Raw genomic sequence first — 25,759 nt, 5'->3', positions numbered from 1 at the left:
TGTAAATTGTGTATAAGATCCAAAGAGACTTTAAGGGGATATAGACAGACTAAGTGAGTGGGCAAGAACATGGCAAATGGAATATAATGTGGATAAATGTGAAGTTATCCACTTTGGTAGGAAAAATAGAAAAACAGTGTATTTTTTAAATGGTGAGAGATTGCAAAATGTTGGTGTTCAGAGGGACCTGGGTGTCCTTGTACACAAATTTTTGAATATTAAGGGAATCAAGGGATATGGGGATAGTGCAGGAAAGTGGAGTTGAGGTGGAAGATCAGCCATGATCTTATTGAATTGCAGAGCAGGCTTGAGGGGCTGAATGGCCGACTCCTGCTCCTAATTCTTGTGTTATGTTTTATTCCCAAGTTACACCCATATTCTGCTTTTAATTCACACACGAGCTCAGATGGTTAATTTTTTTTCACATCAATTTTGTGTTCATCAAGTTGGGGGCTGTTAATTCTGTGAAATGGAACATGTTCCATTTTGAAAAGTTATTGTCAGCATCAATCATTCCCTGAGAAGGTACAGCATGGGTTAGATACAGAGTAAAGTTCCCTCTACACTATCCCATCAAACACTCCCAGGGCAGGGACAGCACGGGTTAGATACAGAGTAAAACTCCCTCTATACTGTCCCATCAAACACTCCCAGGGCAGGTACAGCACAGGTTAGATACAGAATAAAACTCCCTCTATACTGTCCCAACAAATACTCGCAGGGCAGATACAGCACAGGTTAGATACATAAAAACATAAGAAATAGGAGCAGGAGTAGGCCATTTGGTCCTTTATTCTGCTCCGCCATTTAATACGATCATGGCTGATCTGATCATGGACTCAGCTCCACTTCCCTGCCCACTCCCCATAACCCTTTATTCCCTTATTGGTTAAGAAACTGCCTGTCTCCACCTTAAATATATTCAATGACCCAGCCTCCACAGCTCTCTGGGGCAGAGCATTCCATAGATTGACAACTCTCTTCCTCCTCATCTCAGTTTTAAATGGGCGGCCGCTTATTCTGAGACTATGCCCCCTAGTTTTAGATTCCCCTATGAGTGGAAATGTCCTCTCTGCATCCACCTTGTCGAGCGAGCCCGCTCATTATCTTATATATTTCGATAAGATCACCTCTCATTCTTCTCAACTTCAATGAATATAGGCCCAACCTACTCAACCTATCTTCCTAAGTCAACCCCCTCACTTCTGGCCAAGATTGTCCCAGTACGGACCAGGAATCACAGCTGTCCCCTTCCGACCTGTGTGGCCTTGCACTACATTGAGCAGTACCTTCGCCCACTGAGCTATAATATCTCCACCTGAGCTTAATAAGGGCTTTGCCTAACCGCGCTGCTATCTTAACTCTATCTCCTCTTGCCTTTCAGGGAGGATTGATAGCAATCTATATAATAGACGAGAGACCAGAAGACATTGCTGGGGTAATTTTTATGGCACCCTTGCTGTTAATGAATCCCGAGGCCGCAACGCCTGTGAAGGTAAAAGCACAGCAGACTCTTCAAATGCCCTGAATTGTCTATTGAAAGAATTCTCCTGCCCCCGGGCACAGTTTCACCAATTTCAAATTCCCCGTTCCTGAAGGCCCCAATTATGGGTGGGATTCTGTTCCACCGGCACCCAAAGGGAACCCTGGACAAGCAGCTGCTCTTCACCCAGGAGACGGGCAGCGAGAGGTGGCTTTCTCTTCAGTGCGCCGGTCCATATCACACCTCGCAACCCCGCTGCAGAAAAGTCTTGAAGAGAAAGAGATTCTTTTTTTCTAAGTCATGACATGAGCGTGTCTTTAAAATAAAACAAGGGCTGGGGCATTGGTGCCTTCCCTCGCTCCACTCAAAGTCCACCACTGCTCCACCTACAACTTGCCCCAGACTGTCCCGGCGATCGGCAGCAAGGTGGGCGGACGGCGGCAAAAATCCGTCGGGAACCCAGGTCCCGTCTCCCTCCCTTCCCCACTGGCAGCGTTCACATTTTGACATTGCAAAAGCCGGTTCTCGGTGCATGCAAAACACGCGTCGAGATCTGGCATTTGCGAGATCTCTTCGGGTGCGTGCGTACATCGTACACACCCAGAGAGGCCGCAATTTTCAGGCCATTCATTTTAGGGATTCGTGCGTCACTGACAAGGCCGGCATTTATTGCCCGTCCCCAGTTGCCCTGAGAAGGTGCTGGTGATGGGTCTTCTTGAACCATTGCAATCCATGTGGTGCAGCGGTTTGATACAACTGAGTGGCTTGCCAGGCCACTTCAGGGGGGAAGTTAAGAATCAAGCACATTGGTGTGGGACTGGAGTCGCATGTAGACCAGGATGGGTAAGGACAGCAGGTTCCCTTCCCTAAAGGACATCAGTGAACCAGGTGGGTTTTTACCACAATCCGCCAGCTCTGTGATTACTTTCAATGAGGGTGGTAGGGGTCTGGAACTCACTGCCTGAAAGGGTGGTAGAGGCAGAAACCCTCACCCCATTTAAAAAGTACTTGGATGTGCACTTGAAGTGCCGTAATCTACAGGGCTACGTACTGAGAGCTGAAAAGTAGGATTAGACTGGATAGCTGCTTGTCATGCCGGCACGGGCAAGATGGGCCGAATGGCCTCCTTCCGTGCTGTAAACTTCTATGATTCTATGAATGAGACCGGATTTTTATTTCCAGGTTTTTATAAACTGAATTGAAATGTTCATGGTGGGATTTGAACTCACGTTCTCAGGATTATTAGTCCTGGCCTCTGCATTACTCGTCCAGTCATTTGAACATGTCCTCACAAACAGCAATGAAATGAATGATCAGTTAGCATGTTTTTTGGTGGGGCAGGGTGTGGATAATAGTTGAGGGAGGAATTTGGCCAGGACACTGGGTGAACTCCCCTATTCTTCTTTGAAAACCACAAAGAGATCTTAAACATCTACCTGAACGGGCAGACGAGGACTCAGTTTTGTGCCTCATCCACTCGCTCAGTATTGAATGAGGTGTGACAGCTGAGATCATGTGCCAGAATTCTAAAGTGAGATTTGGATTGACAAGCTGTGTGTGTTGTCAGTGTTGCCTTGGCCACTACCTCAGCCTCGCTGACACATTGGTCTACCCTGTCGCCCTATTCCATAAATCTATGTCCCTTTGGATGAAGAAGTTCTGTCGGACTTCTCTTCACACTCTTAACTTTCTCACTTTTAAGTACATACCCCCACTGGCACTTGAATCAATTTGCCCTTGTCGACTTTTATCAGTTGTCCTTGTACCCTCAAACTCTCCTCTTTTCTAAACAAAAGCAAGGCCTACCTTTATTAACTTGTCCTCAAAGAAAAGTCACTGATAATAAAAGGCTACTCAGGTCTTTGAACTCATGTCTCCCAGTGCTATTAGGGAGGGAGTTCCAGGGTCAATACAGCACTGCGGGAGCACCTTCACCACACAGACTGCAGCGGTTCAAGAAGGCAGCTCACCACCACCTTCACAAGTGCAAGTAGGGATGGGCAATAAATGTTGGCCTTGCCAGAAACGCCCACATCCCAGGAACAATTTTTTTTTAAATTGTAACTTCCAATGGTATTTTGATATATCCCAAAATCTAACTTGTTTCTTGCTCTGTGAATTTGATCTCCTGAGTTACAGCTGGAGCTAGTGGCAAGTGCGTATCAGGAATTTAACTGTAGAAGTCAAGGGTCTCGCCCAGGAATTTTCATCCAATGGATGGGGAGTCCTATGAGGGTCAATAACCTTCATGCCTGAGTTCCTGATACGCGCTCTGAACCAGGCTCTCAAATTTGCAGGAACATAGGAACAGGAATAGACCGTTCGGCCCCGTGAGCCTGTTCCGCCATTCAATGGGATCATGGCTGATCTGTGACCTAACTCCATATACCCGCCTTTGCCCCACATCCCTTAACACCTTTAGTCAACAAAAATCTATCACTCTCAGATTTAAAATGACCAATTGACCCAGAATCATCCAGCTGTTTTCAGAAGTGAGTTGCAATCTTTTACCACATTTTGTGTGTCATCCATCTACAGACTGAAGCTGAGGCAATTGCCGATTCAACAAAGAATAGAACGATGTGGGTTTTGAGTATGAAGGACAGAACAGGTTCTAAAAAGGAGCTGGATATCATAATGAGCTGGGCTTAATTACTATTTCTTCTCTCTTGCCTCTGAGTCAGAAGGTTGTGGGTTCAAGACCCACTCCAGAGACTTGAGCACAAAATCTCGGCTGACACTTCCAGTGCAGTACTGAGGGAGCGCTGCACTGTCGGAGGTTCTGTCTTTCGGATGAGACGTTAAACCGAGGCCCTGTCTGCTCTCTCAGGCGGACGTCAAAGAATCCTTTGGCACTATTTTGAAGAAGAGCAGGGGAGTTATCCCCAGTGTCCTGGTAAGTATTTATCCCTCAACCAACATCACAAATAAACAGATTATCTATCAATCTCAGATTTAAAATTAACATATTGATCTAGCATCAACTGCTGTTTGCAGAAGAGAGTTCCAAACTTCTGCCATCCATTGTTTGTAGAAGTGTTTCCTAATTTCACTCTTGAAAGGCCTGGCTCTAATTTTTAGACTATGCCCCCTAGTCCTAGAATCCCCAACCGGTTGAAATAGTTTCTCTCTATCTAGCCTACCGGTTCTCTTTAATATCTTGAAAACTTTGTTCAAATAACCCCCTAACCATCTACATTCCAGGGATTAATTTGTGTAATCTCTCCTCATAATTTAACAACAGGAATCAGGGCACCTTTCTGGTAAGCCTATGCTGCACTCTCTCCAATATATCCTTTCTAAGATGTGGTGCCCAGAACTGCTCACAGTGTTCCAGGTGTGCCCTTTAACGTTCATTTCGATTGCTCAAGGACAATGGCATCCTTCCAGTGATTGATGAAGCATGGATCCAAACAAGGACATAGACTTACCCAGACTTGCTTTGCTTTCTCCACTGCAGGTGTTCATTGCCAGAGTGTTCTATCGCCTTCTGCCTAATGTAGCATTGGGACACTTGGATCCATATTTGTTAACAAAAGAAGAAAATGAGGTGGGTTTGCAGTAAATTTTTCATTCTCCAATTTGAATAAAGAATTTAATGGATTTTGCATGAAGACTTGATTGAGTTCATGAACTCCTCACCGACACAGCATGAACCGGCAAGAGGCACTTTGATGGCCTCCCTCACTTAATCCACTACATTGTGTCTATTAAGCAGAGGCTAATTTTCTCTCAACTAAGTTACATTGGTAATTAATCCAGAAATGTCCATTTGACCCATCGAGCCTACCATTTTGTTGGCCATGGCAGCTCTTCATCTTTCTAAACCTGGGAGAGCTACAGTGATAGGGGATTCTATTGTAAGGGGAATAGGTAGATGTTTCTGTGGCCGCAAATGAGACTCCAGGATGGTATGTTGCCTCCCAGTGCAAGGGTCAAGGATGCCTCAGAGCTGCTGCAGGGCATTCTGGAGGGGGAGGGTGAACAGCCAGCTGTCGTGGTGCATATAGGTACCAACAATATAGGTAAAAAACGGGATGAGGTCCTACAAGCTGAATTTAGGGAGCTAGGGTTAAATTAAAAAGTAGGACCTCAAAGGTAGTAATCTCAGGATTGCTACCAGTGCCACGTGCTAGTCAGAGTAGGAATAGCAGGATAGCTCAGATGAATATGTGGCATGAGGAGTGGTGCAAGGAGGAGGGATTCAAATTCCTGGGACATTGGAACCGGTTCTTGGGGAGGTGGGATGAGTATAAACCGGAGGGTCTGCACCTGGCAGGACCGGAATGTTTGCTAGTGCTGTTGGGAGGGTTTAAACTAATATGGCAGGGGGATGGGAATCTATGCAGGGAGGCAGAGGGAAGTAAAAAGGGGGCAGTAGCAAAAGGTGGGAAGGAGAAAAACAAGAGTGGAGGGCAGAGAAATCAAGGGCAAAATCAAAAAGGGCCACATTGCAACATAATTCTAAAAGGACAAAGAATGTTAAAAAACAAACCTGAAGGCTCTGAGTCTCAATGCGAGAAGCATTCGTAATAAGGTGGACGTATTAACTGCGCAGATAGCTCTTAACAGATATGATGTAATTGGGATTACGGAGACATGGCTCCAAGATAACCAAGGCTGGGAACTCAACATCCAGGGGTATTCAATATTCAGGAAGGATAGACAGGAAGGAAAAGGAGGTGGGGTAGCTTTACTGGTTAAAGAAGAGATTAACAATAGTAAGGAAGGACATTAACTTGGATGATGTGGAATCTATATGGGTAGAGCTGCGAAACACCAAAGGGCAGAAAATGTTAGTGGGAGTTGTGTACAGACCAGCAAACTAGTAGGGAGGTTGGGGATGGCATCACACAGGAAATTAGGGATGCATGCAATAAGGGTACAGCAGTTATCCTGGGTGACCTTAACCTACATATAGATTGGGCCAACCAGACTGGTAGCAGTACTGTGGAGGAGGATTTCCTGGAGTGTATAAGGGATGGTTTTCTAGACCAATATCTCGAGGAACCAACTAGAGAGCAGGCCATCCTAGATTGGGTCTAGTGTAATAAGAGAGGATTAATTAGCAATCTGGTCATGCGAGGCCCCTTGGGGAAGAGCGACCATAATATGGTAGAATTCTTCATTAAGATGGAGAGTGACACAGTTAATTCAGAGACTAGGGTCCTGAACTTAAAGAAAGGTAACTTTGATGGTATGAGTCGCGAATTGGCTAGGATAGACTGGTGAATGATACTTAAAGGGCTGACGGATAGGCAATGCCAGATATTTAAAGATCACATGGATGAACTACAACAATTGTACATCCCTGTCTGGAATAAAACTAAAAAGTGGAAGGTGGCTCAACTGTGGTTAACAAGGGTAATTAGGGATAGTGTTAAATCCAAGGAAGAGGCATATAAATTGGCCAGAAAAAGTAGCAAACCTGAGGACTGGGAGAAATTTAGAATCCAGCAGAGGAGGACTAAGGGTTATTAGGAGGGAGAAAATAGAGTACAAGAGTAAGCTTGCAGGGAACATAAAAACTGACTGCAAAAGCTTCAATAGAAATATGAAGAGAAAAAGATTAGTGAAGACTAATGTAGGTCCCTTGCAGTCAGAATCAGGTGAGTTCATAATGGGTAACAAGGAAATGGCAACCAATTAAACAAATACTTTGGTTCTGTCTTCACTAAGGAAGACATGAATAACCTCCCGAAAATAATAGAGGACCAAGGGTCTAGCGAGAAGGAGGAACTGAAGGAAATCCTTATTAGTCAGGAAATTGTGTTAGGGAAATTGATGGGATTGAAGGGCATTAAATCCCCAGGGCCTGATAGTCTGCATCCCAGAATCCTTAAGGAAATGGCCCTAGAAATAGTGGATGCATTGGTGGTCATTTTCCAACATTCTATAGACTCTGGATCAGTTCCTATGGATTGAAGGGTAGCTAATGTAACCCCACTTTTTAAAAAAAGAGGGAGAGAGAAAACAGGAAATTATAGACCGGTTAGCCTGACATCGGTAGTGTGGAAAATGATGGAATCAATTATTAAAGATGAAATAGCAGCGCATTTGGAAAGCAGTGAGAGCATCGGTCCAAGTCAGCATGGATTTATGAAAGGGAAATCCTGCTTGACAAATCTTCTAGAGCTTTTTGAGAATGTAACTATTAGAGTGGACAAGGGCGAACCAGTGGATGTGGTGTATTTGGACTTTCAAAAGGCTTTTGACAAGGTCCCACACAAGAGATTAGTGTGCAAAATTAAAGCACATGGTATTGGGGTAATGTACTGACGTGGATAGAGAACTGGTTGGCAGACAGGAAGCACAGAGTAAGAATAAATGTGACCTTTTCAGAATGGCAGGCAGTCACTAGTGGGGTACTGCAAGGTTCAGGACCCCAGCTATTTACAATATACATTAATGATTTAGACGAAGGAATTGAATGTAATATCTCCAAGTTTGCAGATGACACTAAGCTGGGTGGCAGTGTGAGCTGTGAGGAGGATGCTAAGAGGCTGCAGGGTGACTTGGACAGGTTAGGTGAGTGGGCAAACGTATGGCAGATGCAGTATAATGTAGATAAATGTGAGGTTATCCATTTTGGTGGCAAAAACAGGAAGGCAGAATATTATCTGAATGGTGACAGATTAGGAAAAGGGAAGGTGCAACGAAAGCTGGGTATCATGGTACATCAGTCACTGAAAGTTGGCATGCAGGTACAGCAGGCGGTGAAGAAGGCAAATAGCATGTGGGCATTCATAGCTAGAGGATTTGAGTATAAGAGCAGGGAGTTCTTACTGCAATTGAACAGGGCCTTGGTGAGGCTACACCTTGAATATTATTTACAGTTTTGGTCTCCTAATCTGAGGAAGGACATTCTTGCTATTGAGGGAGTGCAGCAAATGTTCACCAGACTGATTCCCGGGATGACAGGACTGACATATGAAGAAAGATTGGATCGACTAGGCTTATATTCACTGGAATTTAGAAGAATGAGAGGGGTTCTCATAGAAACATATAAAATTCTGACGGGATTATACAAGTTAGATGGAGGAAGAATGTTCCCGATGTTGGGAAAGTCCAGAACCAGGGATCACAGTCTAAGGATAAGGGGTAAGCCATTTAGAACCGAGATAAAGAGAAACTTCTTCACTCAGAGAATTGTGAACTTGTGGAATTCTCTACCGCAGAGAGTTGTTGAGGCCAGTTCGTTAGATATATTCAAAAGGGAGTTAGATGTGACCATTACGGCTAAAGGGATCAAGATGTATGGAGAGAAAACAGGAATGGGGTACTGAAGTTGCATGATTAACCATGATCATATTGAATGGTGGTGCAGGCTCGAAGGGCCGAATGGTCTACTCCTGCACCTATTTTCTATGTTTCTATGTAATCGAAATTCTCTGCCTTCTGTCCACATCCCCTAGTCGCCTTTGTCCCACAGTAAGCGTCTCTCTCTATTTTAAACATCACAATTGATTCTGTATCTATGGCCTTCTGGGATAGTAAGCTCGACATTCTCAGAACCTTTGCGTGAAGATTTTCCTGCATTCACTTTTAATTTGCTCATCTTAAATCAAATTCTACATTCATGGGCACTTGTTCTGTATTTTCTATCAAAGAGTTGCTCCTATTTACCCAGGAGTAGGCTATTTGGCTCTTCGAGCCTGCACCGCCATTCAACAAGATCATGGCTGATCACCCACCCCAGCACCTCCCCCCCACGCCCCCTCCACACCCCCCCGATCTCCCCAGCCGCAAGGACCACATCCAACTCCCTCCCGAACACATCCATTGAACTGACATCAACAACTCTCCGCGGCAGGGAACCCCACAGGCCAACAACTCCCAAGTGAAGAAGTCTCTTCCAATCCCAGCTCCGAACAGCCCACGCCCCATCCCAAGAGCGTGCCACCCCCCCGCCTCCGGATCCACCCAACACCGGGAACACTCCCCCCGCACCCAACCCGCTTTGTCCCGTCAGAATCCTTCCCAAATGCCGAACAGCCCCCGGATGTCGAGCCCCGAGCCCCGGCCACCCCGGAGCCAGGCCCCCGCGACGCCAACCACACCACATCCACCAACCGCCATCTGTGCAGTCAACCCGTCCACCCCACTGTGAACACTCCCCGCACCGAGGCACAGAGCCCCCAGGCCTGCCCCTCCAACACACTCCGCCCCCCCAGACCTCCGCTGCAATGTGGCCCCTCCTGTCCCCCGCCCTGGGTTTCTCCGCCCCCCACCTCCACCACTCTCCTCTCCATCCCCCGCCCCCGTCTCCCCTCAACTTCCCTCTGCCTCCCCGCACAGGCTCGCACCTTGGGGGCGGTAACCTTCTGGGGCAGGGCATTTTAGCCCCCACCGTGGAAGTCCTGCTCCCGCCGCAGAATTGGCCTTACCAGCCCTCAATGGAAGCGGAGTGCAATTTCCCACACTCCACTTCCTTTGGGGGCAGTTACCGGGGCCCGACTGGATGCTCCTGTGACAGTGGGAACTGGTGCTCTCCACTCTCCCGTCCTGTGACAGTGGGAACTGGTGCTCTCCACTCTCCCGTCCTGTGACAGTGGGAACTGGTGCTCTCCACTCTCCCGTCCTGTGACAGTTGGAACTGGTGCTCTCCACTCTCCCGTCCTGTGACTGTTCGAACTGGTGCTCGCCACTCTCCCGTCCTGTGACAGTTGGAACTGGTGCTCTCCACTCTCCCGTCCTGTGACAGTTGGAACTGGTGCTCTCCACTCTCTGTCCTGTGACAGTGGGAACTGGTGCTCTCCACTCTCCCGTCCTGTGACTGTTGGATCTGGTGCTCTCCACTCTCCCGTCCTGTGACAGTGAGAACTGGTGCTCTCCACTCTCCCGTCCTGTGACAGTGGGAACTGGTGCTCTCCACTCTCCCGTCCTGTGACTGTTGGAACTGGTGCTCTCCACTCTCCCGTCCTGTGACAGTTGGAACTGGTGCTCTCCACTCTCCCGTCCTGTGACTGTTGGAACTGGTGCTCTCCACTCTCCCGTCCTGTGACTGTTGGAACTGGTGCTCTCCACTCTCCCGTCCTGTGACAGTTGGAACTGGTGCTCTCCACTCTCCCGTCCTGTGACAGTTGGAACTGGTGCTCTCCACTCTCCCGTCCTGTGACTGTTGGAACTGGTGCTCTCCACTCTCCCGTCCTGTGACAGTTGGAACTGGTGCTCTCCACTCTCCCGTCCTGTGACAGTTGGAACTGGTGCTCCCCACTCTCCCGTCCTGTGACTGTTGGAACTGGTGCTCTCCACTCTCCCGTCCTGTGACTGTTGGAACTGGTGCTCTCCACTCTCCCGTCCTGTGACAGTTTGAACTGGTGCTCTCCACTCTCCCGTCCTGTGACTGTTGGAACTGGTGCTCTCCACTCTCCCGTCCTGTGACAGTGGGAACTGGTGCTCTCCACTCTCCCGTCCTGTGACAGTGGGAACTGGTGCTCTCCACTCTCCCGTCCTGTGACAGTTGGAACTGGTGCTCTCCACTCTCCCGTCCTGTGACAGTTGGAACTGGTGCTCTCCACTCTCCCGTCCTGTGACTGTTGGAACTGGTGCTCTCCACTCTCCCGTCCTGTGACTGTTGGAACTGGTGCTCTCCACTCTCTCTCCTGTGACAGTGGGAACTGGTGCTCTCCACTCTCTGTCCTGTGACAGTGGGAACTGGTGCTCTCCACTCTCTCTCCTGTGACAGTTGGAACTGGTGCTCTCCACTCTCTGTCCTGTGACAGTGGGAACTGGTGCTCTCCACTCACCCGTCCTGTGACAGATTGAACTGGTGCTCTCCACTCTCTCTCCTGTGACAGTTGGAATTGGTGCTCTCCACTCTCTGTCCTGTGACAGTGGGAACTGGTGCTCTCCACTCTCCCGTCCTGTGACAGTTTGAACTGGTGCTCTCCATTCTCCCGTCCTATGACAGTTGGAACTGGTGCTCTCCACTCTCCCGTCCTGTGAATGTTTGAACTGGTGCTCTCCACTCTCCCATCCTATGACAGTTGGAACTGGTGCTCTCCACTCTCCCGTCCTATGACAGTTGGAACTGGTGCTCTCCACTCTCTCGTCCTATGACAGTTGGAACTGGTGCTCTCCACTCTCCTGTCCTGTGACAGTTTGAACTGGTGCTCTCCACTCTCTCTCTCCTGTGAATTGACTTCATTAATTTAAACAACTCAACCAGATTACCCTTTAATCTCGAACCGAAATTTAGCCAGTCTCTCATCGTAGTACTTTCATCCCAGCTAGTGTCCTCACAAAGCCGGAATGGGCTTTCTCCAAGGCCGGTATATCCTTCCTCAGAGGCAGACGATGGTGTATAGGCCGTGAATTAGGGCCATTGACCTTGGCACCCAAACTCCCAGCTGGTTCTCCAGCCATGGAAAGGTCTGCACCAGGAGTGCTAAATTGTACAAATTACCCACGTATTCAAAATGAGCTGAGCTTCCTGCTCTGTATAAATGCAATGGCACTTTCCTGCCTTTATATCTAACACTTCTTGTAAGGCCCAGCACTCCTTGAGCCCTTTTTGATTCATTTTTGTACCTAAGAGTTAACATTTAATGACATAGTTACCTGGACACCTAAATCTCTTTTATTATCTATCTGCCAACCAAAGGATGTTCCCTTTATCCCAACTTTCTACCTTCTACCTCCCAACCACTTTCTCCATCGTGCTGCTTCCAATTTCATGTGATCATAAATTCATACAGAACCATGTCAAATGCCTTCTCAAAATCAATGCAGAGGGCATCTTTATCCTCAATCTGTCCAGGAGCTCTGTGGGTTAGTTAAGCACAATGTACCCTGTATAGGACCATGCTGACTCTCCCAAATCAATTCATACCTTTCCTCGTGTTCTCTTATTCTGTCCCTCATGATCGATTCTAGCAATGATCTCACTGGAGATTTCCAGAACTTCAATCTCATTATTTTATCCATCCCAGTATCTGTTTCTAATGTTCCCTGTAATTTTCTCCCCTTTATTAATCTCCTGTCTCCCCTGTGGTATTGTATCCTCCTCCTCTACTGTGAAGAACAAAACAAACTATTCTACCATGACCAATACTTAGAAGTGTGGGCAGGGTCCTCTTATACGCGCGTTATATTCTCCCTCCTAACAAAGCAACTTTATCCAAAATAATGGATCCAGCAGCACCATACTGTAGATTTCTATCAGCTCCCACTGTCAACTGGTGCTCCACGCGACAGCTCCTCCCAAACCCGCCACTTCCTCCAGGTAGAAGGACGAGGGCAGCAGGTGCGTGGGAACATCGTTACCTCCACATTCCCCTCCCAGTCGCACACCATCCCGACTGGGACATGTATTGGCTGTTCCTTCATCGTCGCTTGGTCAAAATCCATGAACACCCTCCCTAACAGCACTGTGGAAGCACCTTTACCACACGGGGCTGCAGCGGTTCAAGAAGGCCACCACCAACCTTCTCGAGGGCAATTAGGGATGGGCAATAAAGGCCAGCCTTGCCAGCAACACCCACATCCCGGGAATGAATTTGAACAAACTCCTCCAGCATGTTGTACTCAAATGGCATCTTTTGCTCCTAACTTCAGTGCAAGCTCCCCACAGCTGATATGAAATCAGACAGCCAGCAGGGTGTGGATACAGAGTGAGGAAGGATGGGCCAAGGACCACCTTTAGGACACCACCACCGGACCACCAGCTTTGAGAGGGGTCGGAGGGACGATGAGGGGAAGCAGCGAATATGTGACACCAAGCTTAAGTTGCATAAGTCCACGGTTGCCCAAACTTTGCTTCCTGCCATCAGGAGTATTAATGAAGATTCTGCCATTAACAGCAACTGAGCTTGTTAAGAGGGGATTTTTCACTAAATTCCAGAGTCGAACGTTTCCCCTCATTTTATTTTATTGTACTTATCTCATTACTAATCTCATCATCCAATGTCATGTCCACCTGTTCTATCTCCCAAGTAAATACTGACGTAAAATAATTATTGTTGGCGAGATCACACCTGGAGTACGGCATACAGTTTTGATCTCCTTATTTCAGGAGAGATATACAGTAATTGCATTGGTTGTCTTATGAAAAAAGATTGAGTAGGTTGGGCCTATACTCATTGGAGTTTAGAAGAATGATAGGTGATCTTATTGAAACTTATAAGGTTATGAGGGCGCTTGACAGGGTAGATGCAGAGACGATGTTTCCCCTCAAGGGGGAATCTAGAACTAGGGGTCATAGTTTCAGAATAAGGGGTCGCCCATTTAAAACGGAGTGATCATAGCATGATTGAATTTCAAATTCAGATGGAGGGTGAGAAAGCTGGGTCTCTAAACAGTGTACATAAATAAAGAAGGCTATGAAGGTATGAGGGCAGAGTTGTCTAAAGTGGACCGGCAAAATAGATTAAAGTGTAGGACGGTTGATGAACAGTGGTGTACATTTAAGGATATATTTTACAACTCTCAAGAAAAATATATTCCAGTGAGGAGGAAAGGGTATAAGAGAAAAGATAGCCATCTGTTGCTAACAAAAGAAATAAAGGACAGTATCCAATTAAAAATAAGGGCATACAAAGTGGCCAAAACTATTGGGAGGACAGAAGATTGGGAAGCTTTTAAAATGGGGAACATGGAAATGGCAGAAACTCTGAACAAATATTTTGTATCTAATATGTCCTTACGATACAGTACAAATGCACACGAGGTCCATACTAGAGAGAAGATCACTCTGTGACCAGTAACCTTTATTTGCCAGCACTGAAGTGGAGAAGATGGGTGGGGATTCCCCTTTTATACCTGAAAGTCCAGGTTAGGAGTGTCTCCCACAAGTTCACCACCTAGTGGTCAGTGTTCTCACGGTGTACAACTAAGGTCAGTTTATACATGGATTACAATGACAGTTGAATACATGACATCACCTCCCCCCAAAGTCTTATTGGGATCACAGGTTAAGTCTCTCTGGTGGTTTACGCTCCCTTGTAGAGTGCCTGAGTTGGGGCTCTGGTTGTTGGGCACTGGCCTGAGTGTCTGCTGTTTGCGGTGCCTCAGGCCTGTCCGGACTGCCCACAGTGACTGGGCTCTCCTCCACTTGGTTCCGGTGTTCGATCACCTGTGGTGGATTGAATGCAACATCGTGTTCTTCCTCTGCTTCTTCTATGGGGTTGCTGAACCTCCTTTTTGTTTGATCCACGTGTTTGCTGCAGATTTGTCCATTGGTAAGTTTAACTACCAGAATCCTATTCCCCTCTTGGCAATCACAGTGCCTGTAAGCCATTTGGGCCCTGCAGCGTAGTTGAGGACAAAGACAGGGTCATTGACATCAATACATCGCGCCCTCACATTCCCGTCATGGTAGTCACATTCTGACCGGCGCCTGCTCTCAACAATTTCTTTCATGGTGGGGTGTATAAGGGATAACCTGGTTTTGAGCGTCCTTTTCATTAGCAGCTCTGCGGGTGGAACACCTGTGAGCGAGTGTGGTCGTGATCTATTGGCCAACAGGAGGCGTGATAAGCGGCTTTGTAGGGAACCGCCTTGGATTCTGAGCATCCCCTGTTTGAATATCTGCACTGCTCGTTCCGCCTGGCCGTTTAAGGCCGGCTTGAATGGTGCTGTTCTGACATGGTTGATACCATTTCCTGCCATGAAGTCCTGGAATTCAATGCTTGTAAAGCACGGGCCATTGTTGCTGACCAAGACATCCGGTAGACCATGGGCGGCGAACATTGCCCGTAGACTTTCTACCGTGGCAGAGGATGTGCTTGAATTGAGAATGTCACAGTCGATCCATTTGGAGTAGGCATCTACTACAACTAAAAACATTTTTCCCATGAAAGGACCTGCATAGTCCACATGGATGCGTGACCATGGCTTGCCGGGCCAGGACCAGGGGCTAAGGGGGGCTTCCCTGGGCACATTGCCCAGCTGGGCACACGTGTTGCACCTGTGAACACAAAGTTCCAGGTCTGCATCTATCCCTGGCCACTAAATGTGTGACCTGGCAATTGCCTTCATCATGACAATGCCCGAGTGCTCATTGTGGAGTTCTCGGATGAACACCTCTCTGCCCATCTGGGGCATGACTACTCGGAATTTACATAGGCTCGCCAGTCGCCGGAGGTCTGCCACGAAGTCTGGAATGCTTTGCCCTTCTCGCCGCCTGTGCGTGTAAAACCGGTGTCTCGCCATGTGCATGCTGCTCGCCGGTTTAAAGTGTTCCCCGATCAACTTACTGAGCTCTTCAAAAGTCTTGTCTGCCAGCTTCTCTGGCGCTAGAAGGTCCTTCATCAGGGAGTATGTCCTGGATCCACAAACCGTCAGGAGATGAGCCCTGCGTTTGTCGGCCGAATCTTGTCCCAGCCATTCCTTAGTGACGAAACTTTGCTGTAGTCTCTCAATAAAATCGTCCCCATCATCACCAACACAGTACCTCTCATCTTTGCTGCTAGTGGCCATGCTCGCATGGTTTAAATCCCAGTTTCTCCTCGCCAATAATATGTCCTTACTATACAGTACAAATGCACATGAGGGCCATACTAGAGAGAAGGTCACTCTGTGACCTGTAACCTTTATTTGCCAGCACTAAAGTGGAGAAGATGGGTGGAGCTTCCCCTTTTATACCTGAAAGTCTAGGTTAGGAGTGTCTCCCACAAGTTCACCACGTAGTGGTCAGTGTTCTCATGGTGTACAATTTAGATCAGTTTATACATGGATTACAATGATAGTTGAATACATGACAGTATCAGTCTTTACGGTAGAGGATACTAACAATATCCCAACAGTGGGTAATCAAGGGACTATAGCGGGGGAGGAACTTAACACAATCACAATCACTATGGAGGTGGTACTCAGTAGGATAATAGGACAAAAGGTGGATACATCCCCTGGACTTGATGACTTGCATCCCAGGGTCTTAAGAGAAGTAGCAGCAGGGATAGTGGATGCACCGGTTGCAATTTGCCAAAATTCCTGGATTCTGGGGAGGTCCCAGCAGATTGGAAAACTGAAAATGTCACACCCCTATTTAAAAAGGGAGGCAGACAAAAAGCAGGAAAGTATAGACCAGTTAGCCTAACATCTGTGGTTGGAAAAATGTGGGAGTCTATTATTAAAGAAGCAGTAACAGGACATTTAGATAAGCATAATTCGGTCAGGTAAAGTCAGCATGCATTTATAAAGGGGAAGTCATGTTTGACAAATTTGCTGCAATTCTTTGAGGATGTAACAAACAGGGTGGATAATGGGGAACCAGTGGATGTGATGTATTTGGACTTCCAGAAGACATTTGACAAGGTGCCACATAAAAGGTTATTGCACAAGATAAAAGTTCACGAGGTTGGGGATAATATATTAGCATGGATAGAGGATTGGCTAACAAAAAGAAAACAGAGAGTCGGGATAAATGGTTCATTCTTGGGTTGGCAATCAGTAACTAGGGGAGTGCTGCAGGGATCAGTGCTGGGACCCCAACTATTTACAATCTATATTAATGACTTGGAAGAAGGGACTGAGTATAACATAGCCAAGTTTGCTGACAATACAACGATGGTAGGAAAAGCAATGTGTGAGGAGGACACAAAAAATCTGCAAAAGGGTATAGACAGGCTAAGTGAGGGGGTAAAAATTTGGCAGATGGGGTATAATGTTAGAAAGTGTGAGGTCATGCACTTTGGCAGAAAATAATCAAAGAGCAAGTTATTATTTAAATGGAAAAAGATTGCAAAGTGCTACAGTACAGCGGGACCTGGGTGTACTTGTGCACAAAAGGTTAGTATGCAGGTACTGCAAGTGATCAGGAAGACCAATGGAATCTTGGCCTTTATTGCAAAGGGGATGGAGTATAAAAGCAGGGAAGTCTTGCTGCAGTTATACAGAGTATTGGTGAGGCCACACTTGAAATACTGCATGCAGTTTTGGTTTCCATATTTCCGAAGGGATAAATTTGCTTTGGAGGCAGTTCAGAGAAGGTTCACTAGGTTGATTCCGGGGATGAGGGGTTGACTTATGAGGAAAGGTTGAGTAGGTTGGGCCTCTACTCATTGGAATTCAGAAGATTGAGAGGTGATCTTATCGAAATGTAGAAGATTATGAGGGGGCTTGACAAGGTGGATGCAGAGAGGATGTTTCCACTGATGGGGGAGACTAGAACTAGGGGACATAATCTTAGAATAAGGGGCCGCCCATTTAAAACTGAGATGAGGAGAAATTTCTTCTCTCAAAGGGTTGTAAATCTGTGGAATTCGCTGCCTCAGAGAGCTATGGAAGCTGTGTCATTGAATAAATTTAAGACAGAGATAGACAGTTTTTTAACCGATAAGGGAATAAGGGGTTATGGGGAGCGGGCAGGGAAGTGGACCTGAGTCCATGATTGGATTATCCATGATCGTATTAAATGGTAAAGCAGGCTCAAGGATCCGTATGGCCTACTCCTGCTCCTATTTCTTATGTTCTTATGTTCTTATGTTCTTATGAAGAGGAATTTCTTCCATCAGCGGGTCGTGAATCTGTGGAATTCTCTACCCCAGAGAGCTGTGGAGGTTGGGTTATTGAATATATTTAAGATGGAGATTGACAGATTTTTGAATGATAAGGGACTCAAGGGTTATGGGGAGCCGGCGGGGAAGTGGAGCTGAGTCCATGATCAGATCATCAGCCATGATCTTATTAAATGGTGGAGCAGGCTCGAGGGGCCTGCTCCTATTTCTTATGTTCTTATTTCTGCCATCTCTCTATCGTTACCTGTGGTATTATCCTGATTATTTCTTATTTTTATTCTAACCTCCTTTCTTTTCCTACCAAAATGCACCACCTCACATTTATCTATATTGAAATTAATTGGCCAATTAAATGCCCAACCAGCAAGCTTATTAATGTGTTCCTGTATTTTCTCGCATTCTTCCTTTGTGCCAACTACACCTCCAGAATTTGGTGTTATCTTCAAATTTAAAAATTTACTTCCGATTCCCGAATCCAAATCGTAAATGTAAATTGTGAACCACGGTGGTCCCGACTCCGATCCCTGAGGAGGACCATGTCCCACCTTTGACCGGTCTGAGTAGCTGCCCTTAACCCTTGCTCTCTGTTTTATTGTGCCTCTGTTGAAGCTCCCAATGTGTGATGTAACTTGTATTGGTTCATGCAGGTGCTGGACTACATCAATGACCCTCTCAACTACCATGGACCCGTGAGGGTGAGATTCGCTGCAGCCGTGTTAAATGCGGTGATCAATGTGGAGAAAGTGCTACCCACCATCCTCACACCGATGCTGATTTTACACAGTGAAGAAGACAAAGTGTGTGATATTATGGGCTCCTACCTCATCTTCAACATTGCAGCCAGCATGGACAAGGAATTCAAGGTTATGCTTTTTCCCTAGGAGTCCAAGTTAAACTGGGGTCTTCTTTACAGTCCATTTATAAGAACATAAGAACATATAAAATAGGAGCCGGAGGAGACCATTTGGCCCCTTGAGCCTGCTCCGCCATTTAATAAGATCGTGGCTCAACTCAACTTCCCCGCCCGCTCCTCATAACCCTTTATTCCCTTATCGCTCAAAAATCTGTTTATCTCCACCTTAAATGTATTCAACATATTCTGTTCCCCAGCACGAATGCCATTAACCCATTATGCGTGACGCCGGTATGACGTATGCCCAGTCCGTGGATGGTGTTAGTGACCCAGTGCCGGCCAGCCTTGGGGTCCCCTGCTGATAGCCGACACCAGACAGCCGGTCAATGCGACCCCGCTTCGTTCCTTCCCTCACCTGCAGCGTCCCCACAGCCCCCTGCTGGCACGGTTCACTTATATGGTGGGTATAGAATCCATCCCATCAATTCTTTACTCGTTCACTTCATTCCTCAGCAAAGTTTGAACATAAAAAAGGATGTCAAAGTGAGAACCAGGCTGAATATAGAAAGTTCAGAGGTGGAGTGAAAAAAGAAATAAGAGGGGCAAAGAGAGGGTATGAGAATAGAATGGCCACTAACATAAGAGAGAATCCAAAAGTCTTCAAAAGGCAAATAAATAATAAATGGGTCATAAGAGGAGGGGTGGGGCCGATTAGGGACCAAAAAGAAGACCTACGCATGGAGGCGGAGGGTATGGCTGAGGTACTAAATGAGTACTTTTCATCTGTCTTCACCAAGGTAGAGCATTTTGCCAAAGTCATTGTGAAAGAATGGGTAGTTGAGATACTGGATGAGACAAAAATTGATAAAGACGAGGAACTAAAAAGGTTTGCTGTACTTAAAGCAGATAAGTCACCAGGACCAGATGGAATGCATCCGAAGATGCTGAGGGAAGTAAAGGTGGAAATTGCAGAGGTACTGGCCATAATCTTCCAATCGTCCTTGGTTACGGGGGTGGCGCCAGAGGACTGGAGAATTGCTAATGTTACACCCTAGTTTAAAAAAGGGTGTAAGGTTAAACCCAGCAAGTACAGGCTAGTCAGTTTAACCTTGGTAGTGGGAAAGCTTTTAGAAATGATAATCAGGGACAAAATTAACTGTCACTTGGACAAGTGTGGATTAATTAAGGAAAGCCAGCACAGATTTGTTAAAGGCAAATCGCGTTTAACTAACTTGATTAAGTTTTTTCCTGAGTTAACAGAGAGGATTGATGTGTTGTACATGGATTTCCAAAAGGCAATTGATAAAGTGTCACATAATAAGCTTGTCAGCAAAGTTGAAGCCCATGGAATAAAAGGGACAGTGGCAGCATGGATACAAAATTGGCTAAGTAACAGGAAATAGAGAGTAGCGGTAAACAGTTGTTTTTGGGACTGGAGGAAGATCTCTAGGGATTGGTACTAGGTCCACTGCTTTTCTTGATATATATTAATGTCTTAGATTTGGCTGTACAGTGCACAATTTCACAATTTGCAGATGACACAAAGCTTGGAAGTATAGTGAACAGTGAGGAGAATAGTGATAGACTTCAAGAGGACTAAACAGGGTGATGGAATGGGCAGATACATGGCAGATGAAATTTAACACAGAAAAGTGCAAAGTGATACATTTTGGTAGGGAGAACGAGGAAAGGCAATATAAAGTAAAGGGTACAATTCTAAAGGGTGTGCATGAACAAATCAAATTGGCAAAGGTAGCCTTGAGGAAGAGTTCTTAGAATGTATTCAGGATGGTTTCCTAGTACAATATGTTGTGGAATCAACTAGGGAGCAGACTATTTTAGATCTGGTAATGTGTAATGAGACTGGATTTCTTAATGATCTCATGGTAAAGGATCCTCTCGAGGGTGAGAAAACTAGGTCTCAAACTAGTGTCCTGAACTTAAATAAAGGCAATTGCAAAGGTATGAAGGCAGTGTTGGCTAAAGTGGACTGAGAAGATAGACTGAAGGGTAAGACGGTAGATGAGCAGTGGCAAACATTTAAGGAGATATTTCATAAATCTCAGCGAAGATATATTCCAGTGAGAAAGAATGACTCTAAGAGAAGGATGAACCATCCGTGGCTAACTAAAGAAGTAAAGGATGGTATCAAATTGAAAACAAAGGTATACAATGTTGCAAAGAATAGTGGAAGGCCAGAGGATTGAGAAATTTTTAGAAACCAGTAATGGACGACTAAAAAAATAATAGAGAAGATAGTTTATGAGAGTAAACTAGCAAGAAATCTAAAAACAATGAGTTTCTACAGGTATATGGGGCTAGATTTTCCACTTACAAGCAGATCGCCTATTTCCGACGTGGGCGGTAAATATGGGTTCGCCGGATTGTCGCCTGTTTTCAAAGCCCCTAGTTTCCATTTTAAAAATTGGGCGTTACCACGATCAATCTGAAATGGTCGTTAGCTTTAAATCTCTCTGACCTTCTGCCGTAAAGTGTTGCCGTCCTTAGCAACGGCATGGCAACACTCATTTCCCACGATTCATGAGGCCAAGGGTCATCATTACATGCGCATAAGAGGAGACAGAGAGAGAGGGAGCAGAGAGGAAGTAAAGGCATGTGTGGGTGTGGTGTGGGTGCTTGTTTGGCTGCTTTGGGAGGTAGGAAGGAGAGTTTTGAGCTTTATAGCAAATTGTGCGAAAAAAGTTAGCTGTTACCAGCCAGATCTTTTCTTGAATTTGGTGCCTATAATGGAGGGAGTGGAGGAGGTGACACAGCACACTGTGGAGACTGACCCTGGTGAGAGCAGTGAGCTGGGAGAGGAACAAATGCTCCTTCATGCAGGAGGTCAAGTCACACTGGGGTGATTTGACCCAGGGAGGGCGTGCGAAGCCCACCCCAAAGGCTTACAAGAAGATATGGGTCGAGATAGCTGAGGTGGTCTCGTCGGCGACCAATGAGGTGCGTGAGGGCAACCAATGCCGCAAGCAATGGAATGGCCTTGTCAGTTCGACCAGAGTAAGTATTACATTTATTTACATGTACTTATATATTTAAATAATTTGATTTGTAAGAGTCATGAGTGACTATAATCAATTGTGAGGTCTTTCACTTTTACCGGGAATGTTGTACTCAAAGCCTGCAGTCACGGTGTACGTCTTTAGGTAAAGAATGATCATTATCATAATAATCATGATTATATCTGTCGGTTATGTGTTGTATTAGTCTCTGTGACAGTACCTAGCAGTGATATCATGCAATGATCTCATGCCAAGTCGCCCTGTTACCTTTTACAGAAGAAGCTATCGAAGAATAGGGCCGAGAAGAGGCGAACGGGTGGGGGCCACCAGTCATCAGCGACATCACTGAGATCGAGGAGCAGATGCTCTCAATAGTGGGGACCCACCCCCGGACAGCCATACAGGCAGCTGCAGACCCTGAAGTGATGCCACGTGAGTAAAGTATACAGCATTGCGTGATGTGAAGTCAATAGATGCCACACTCACTCATATCCGAACAATAATATATGATAGATGATTGTTAAAAGCGTCCTCTAAATAATGTTGGCCTCATAAGAATCATTGCAATGCAGAATGTGTTGACGGTCATGAAATGTGATGGCCGTGATTATTTTGATAGCAGTGGTGCTTTTGTCGTGCATATGCTGTGTGTAGCGCTGGATTCACCCTAGCACCCCCTTCTCCTCTAATAACCTCATTTGTGTTTTGCAGCTCAGCCAGCAGCGCATCCCAAGGCAAGACCGCCAAGCCCAGAAGGTGGGGGCGAGGGGCCGGCCTCGCCAGATGATCCTCCATCTTGTGCTGAGGAGCTCCGATTCTCACCTGTCAATCTGCTGTCAATAGATGACAGCGTAGACTTTGAGGAGCCTGCATCGCCAGGCTCCAGAAGGCATTCGACCCCAAGGCCATCTAGTGCTTCTCCGGCCATTCCTACCTCCACTCTGGAGGTACCGGGCCCAAGTGCCTCGCCATAGGGCACCCCAGGATGGCGCCGACCCTGCAAAGGTTTCGTGGACAGGGCAGGTCTGCTCCACAAGTGCCAGATGAGAGGGGCGACATGGTAGAGTTGTCCAGGAGGACTGTTGACATAGGTCACCAGACCTACAGGCATTGGGGGGGCATAGCCCAACAGCTGGCCAGCATCTCCGGCACCATGACGGAGTACGTTCCGCGGATGACGGAGGCCCTGGAGGCGATAGCCAGGAACACTGTTGGCCAGGCCTCCCAGTGGTCCCGGAGCGCGGCACTCCACCCCTAGGTTCCGCACCCCCAGTGCCAATGACACATGAGAGGCAGGACCAAGATCCTGCTTCTGGATCCAAGAATGTTCCCACCTCAGTATTACCCGCTCCCGTATCCGTGCAACCACCGGCTCTGCCTTCAACCTCCCCAATGAGGCACTGCCTGAGGAGCGCCTCAGCCAGGCGGCGTGGAACAAGGAGGGGAAGGGGTAGAGGCGGGGAGAAGAAGGGGAGGGAGGAAGGAAAGTGAGGTGCATGTCCGCAGGTGATGGCTTTGTTATATCTCCATCTCTGTGTATGTAATTTGTTGTAAGGTATGGAGGGAGGGGATCACCCTGTTGGTTTGCATTTGTGTTCGGTGTTGCTGAACATGTTGACCATTTGATTGATGTCAATGTTCTAAAAAGTGTTGTGCGGTGGGGTGGGGGTGGGGTGTTTTTGACCGTTATACTTATGATTTCAGACCAATGGTAGTATTAAATGTTTTTTATTTAACATAACCTTGTTGCGCATTGTCTCAGATAGCTGGGCCGTTACACACTGGTGATTCTTTAACATGAAAGAATATAATTAAACTTAACTTCAATCAACTTAAACTTTAACTGGCACCTAGGTGATGCCCACCATTGATGCCTGAGCTACACACACAGCAGTGTTTCAGCTTTGTCAATAACAGCAACGTTCTTTCAAGCAAAGCGCTCATTTATGAGCTGCTGATGTAAGAGTCTTGCAGCTATGTAGCCACCATGGGCCTTTTCCCATGGTCTGGAGGGGGGCATAGGCAATATTGCATTGTCAGCCTGATTGTCTGGCCCTAGGTCAGCGTCCAGCCCCTCGTCCTCCTCTTCCTCTTTCTCCTGATGTGGATCATCAGTCCCTTCTGGCAATTCTTGCCCCCTCCTGATAGCCAAGTTGTGCAGCATGGAGCACACGACCACGAATTGAGCTACCTGATCAGGGTTGTATTGTAGCTCCCCTCCTGAATGCTCCAGGCACCGAAAGCGCTGCTTAAGTACACCAAAGGTTTTCTGGACCATATTGCGAGTGTCTCTGTGGCTCTGGTTGTATCGCTTCTTGGCCTCGGCGTTGGTGTCACGCAGGGGGGGTCATCAGCCAGGTGGCTAGGCCACATAGTTTGTCACCAAGCATCCAGCATTGACCTTGTGGCTGACTGGTAAACATTTCAGATATAGCGCTCTGACGCAGGATGTGAGCCTGATCGATGCTGCCCGGAAATTTGGCATTCACTGCCATAATTATCTGGTTGTGGTCAACAACAAGATGAACCTTCAGGGAGTGAAATACTTTTTGGTTGTGTCCTGAGAAGGTGCCTGCATGGCAATGTGCGTACAATGTATTTCTCCCTGCACCTTGGGCAGTTAGCAATTCGGTAGAATCCTAGAGCCCTGTCAGTCTGAGCCTCTGTGGTCAGAGGGAAGCTGATAAAGTCCATCCTACGTGCTTACGGGGCTTCAGTGACCTGCCAGGTGGCTCAACCGTGGCTAACAAGGGAAATTAGGGATAGTGTTAAATCCAAGGGAGATCCATATAAATTGGCCAGAAAAAACAGCAAACCTGAGGACTGGGAGAAATTTAGAATCCAGCAGAGGAGGATTAAAGGTTTAATTAGGAGGGGGAAAATAGAATATGAGAGTAAGCTTGCAGGGAACATAAAAACTGACTGCAAAGCATCTATAGATATGTAAAGAGAAAAAAGATTAGCGAAGACTAATGTAGGTCCCTTGCAGTCAGAATCAGGTGAATTCATAATGGGGAACAAATAAATGGCAGGCCAATTGAACAAATACTTTGGTTCTGTCTTCACTAAGGAAGACACAAATAACCTCCCGAAAATACGAGGGGACCGAGGTTCTAGCGAGAAGGAGGAACTGAGAGAACTGAGTGAAATCTTTATTAGTCAGGAAATAGTGTTCGGGAAATTGATGGAATTGAAGGCCGATAAATACCCAGGGCCTGATAGTCTGCATCCCAGAGTATTAAGTGGCCATAGAAATAGTAGATGCATTGGTGGCCATTTTCCAACGTTCTATGGAATCTGGATCAGTTCCTATGGATTGGAGGGTAACTAATGTAACCCTACTTTTTAAAAAAGGAGGGAGAGAAAAAACAGGAAATTATAGATCGGTTAGCCTGACACCGGTAGTGGGAAAAATGCTGGAATCAATTATTATAGATGTAATAGCAGCGCATTTGGAAAACAGTGACAGGATCGGTCCAAGTCAACATGGATTTACGAAAAGGAAATCATGCTTGACAAATCTTCTAGAATTTTTTGAAGATGTAACTGGTAGAGTGAACCAGGGAGAATGAGTGGATGTGGTGTATTTGGACTTTCAAAAGGCTTTTGACAAGGTCCCACACAAGAGGTTAGTGTGCAAGATTAAGGCACATGAGATTGGGGGTAATGTATTGACGTGGATAGAGAATTGGTTGGGAGACAGGAAGCAAAGAGTAGGAATAAACGGGTCCTTTTCAGAATGGCAGGCAGTGACTAGTGGGGTACCGCAAGATTCAGTGCTGTGACCCCAGCTATTTACAATATATGTTAATGATTTAGACGAGGGAATTGAATGTAATATCTCCAAGTTTGCAGATGACACTAAGTTGGGTGGCAGTGTGAGCTGTGAGGAGGATGCAAAGAGGCTGCAGGGTGACTTGGACAGGTTAGGTGAGTGGACAAATGC

At 46.5% G+C, this 25,759-nt stretch overlaps 1 protein-coding gene across 2 annotated transcripts in view; it reads left to right on the top strand.

The window, feature by feature from the left end:
- LOC139277340 (monoglyceride lipase-like) overlaps window positions 1–25,759 on the top strand; it is a 73,375-nt gene that overhangs the window by 34,098 nt on the left and 13,518 nt on the right. The window contains exons 5-7 of one of the 2 annotated variants that reach the window (XM_070895685.1): window positions 1,385–1,495; window positions 4,944–5,033; window positions 18,591–18,806. In XM_070895685.1, coding sequence (XP_070751786.1) covers window positions 1,385–1,495; window positions 4,944–5,033; window positions 18,591–18,806 — 417 coding nt within the window. The remainder of the gene's footprint in view (window positions 1–1,384; window positions 1,496–4,943; window positions 5,034–18,590; window positions 18,807–25,759) is intronic. The other variant, XM_070895686.1, reaches the window with a different exon arrangement.

This window comes from Pristiophorus japonicus, chromosome 12 (assembly GCF_044704955.1).
Source record: "Pristiophorus japonicus isolate sPriJap1 chromosome 12, sPriJap1.hap1, whole genome shotgun sequence".
NCBI lineage: Eukaryota > Metazoa > Chordata > Chondrichthyes > Pristiophoridae > Pristiophorus > Pristiophorus japonicus.
Note: the sequence above shows the minus strand (reverse complement) of the source record. Positions and strands in the feature narration are given on the sequence as shown.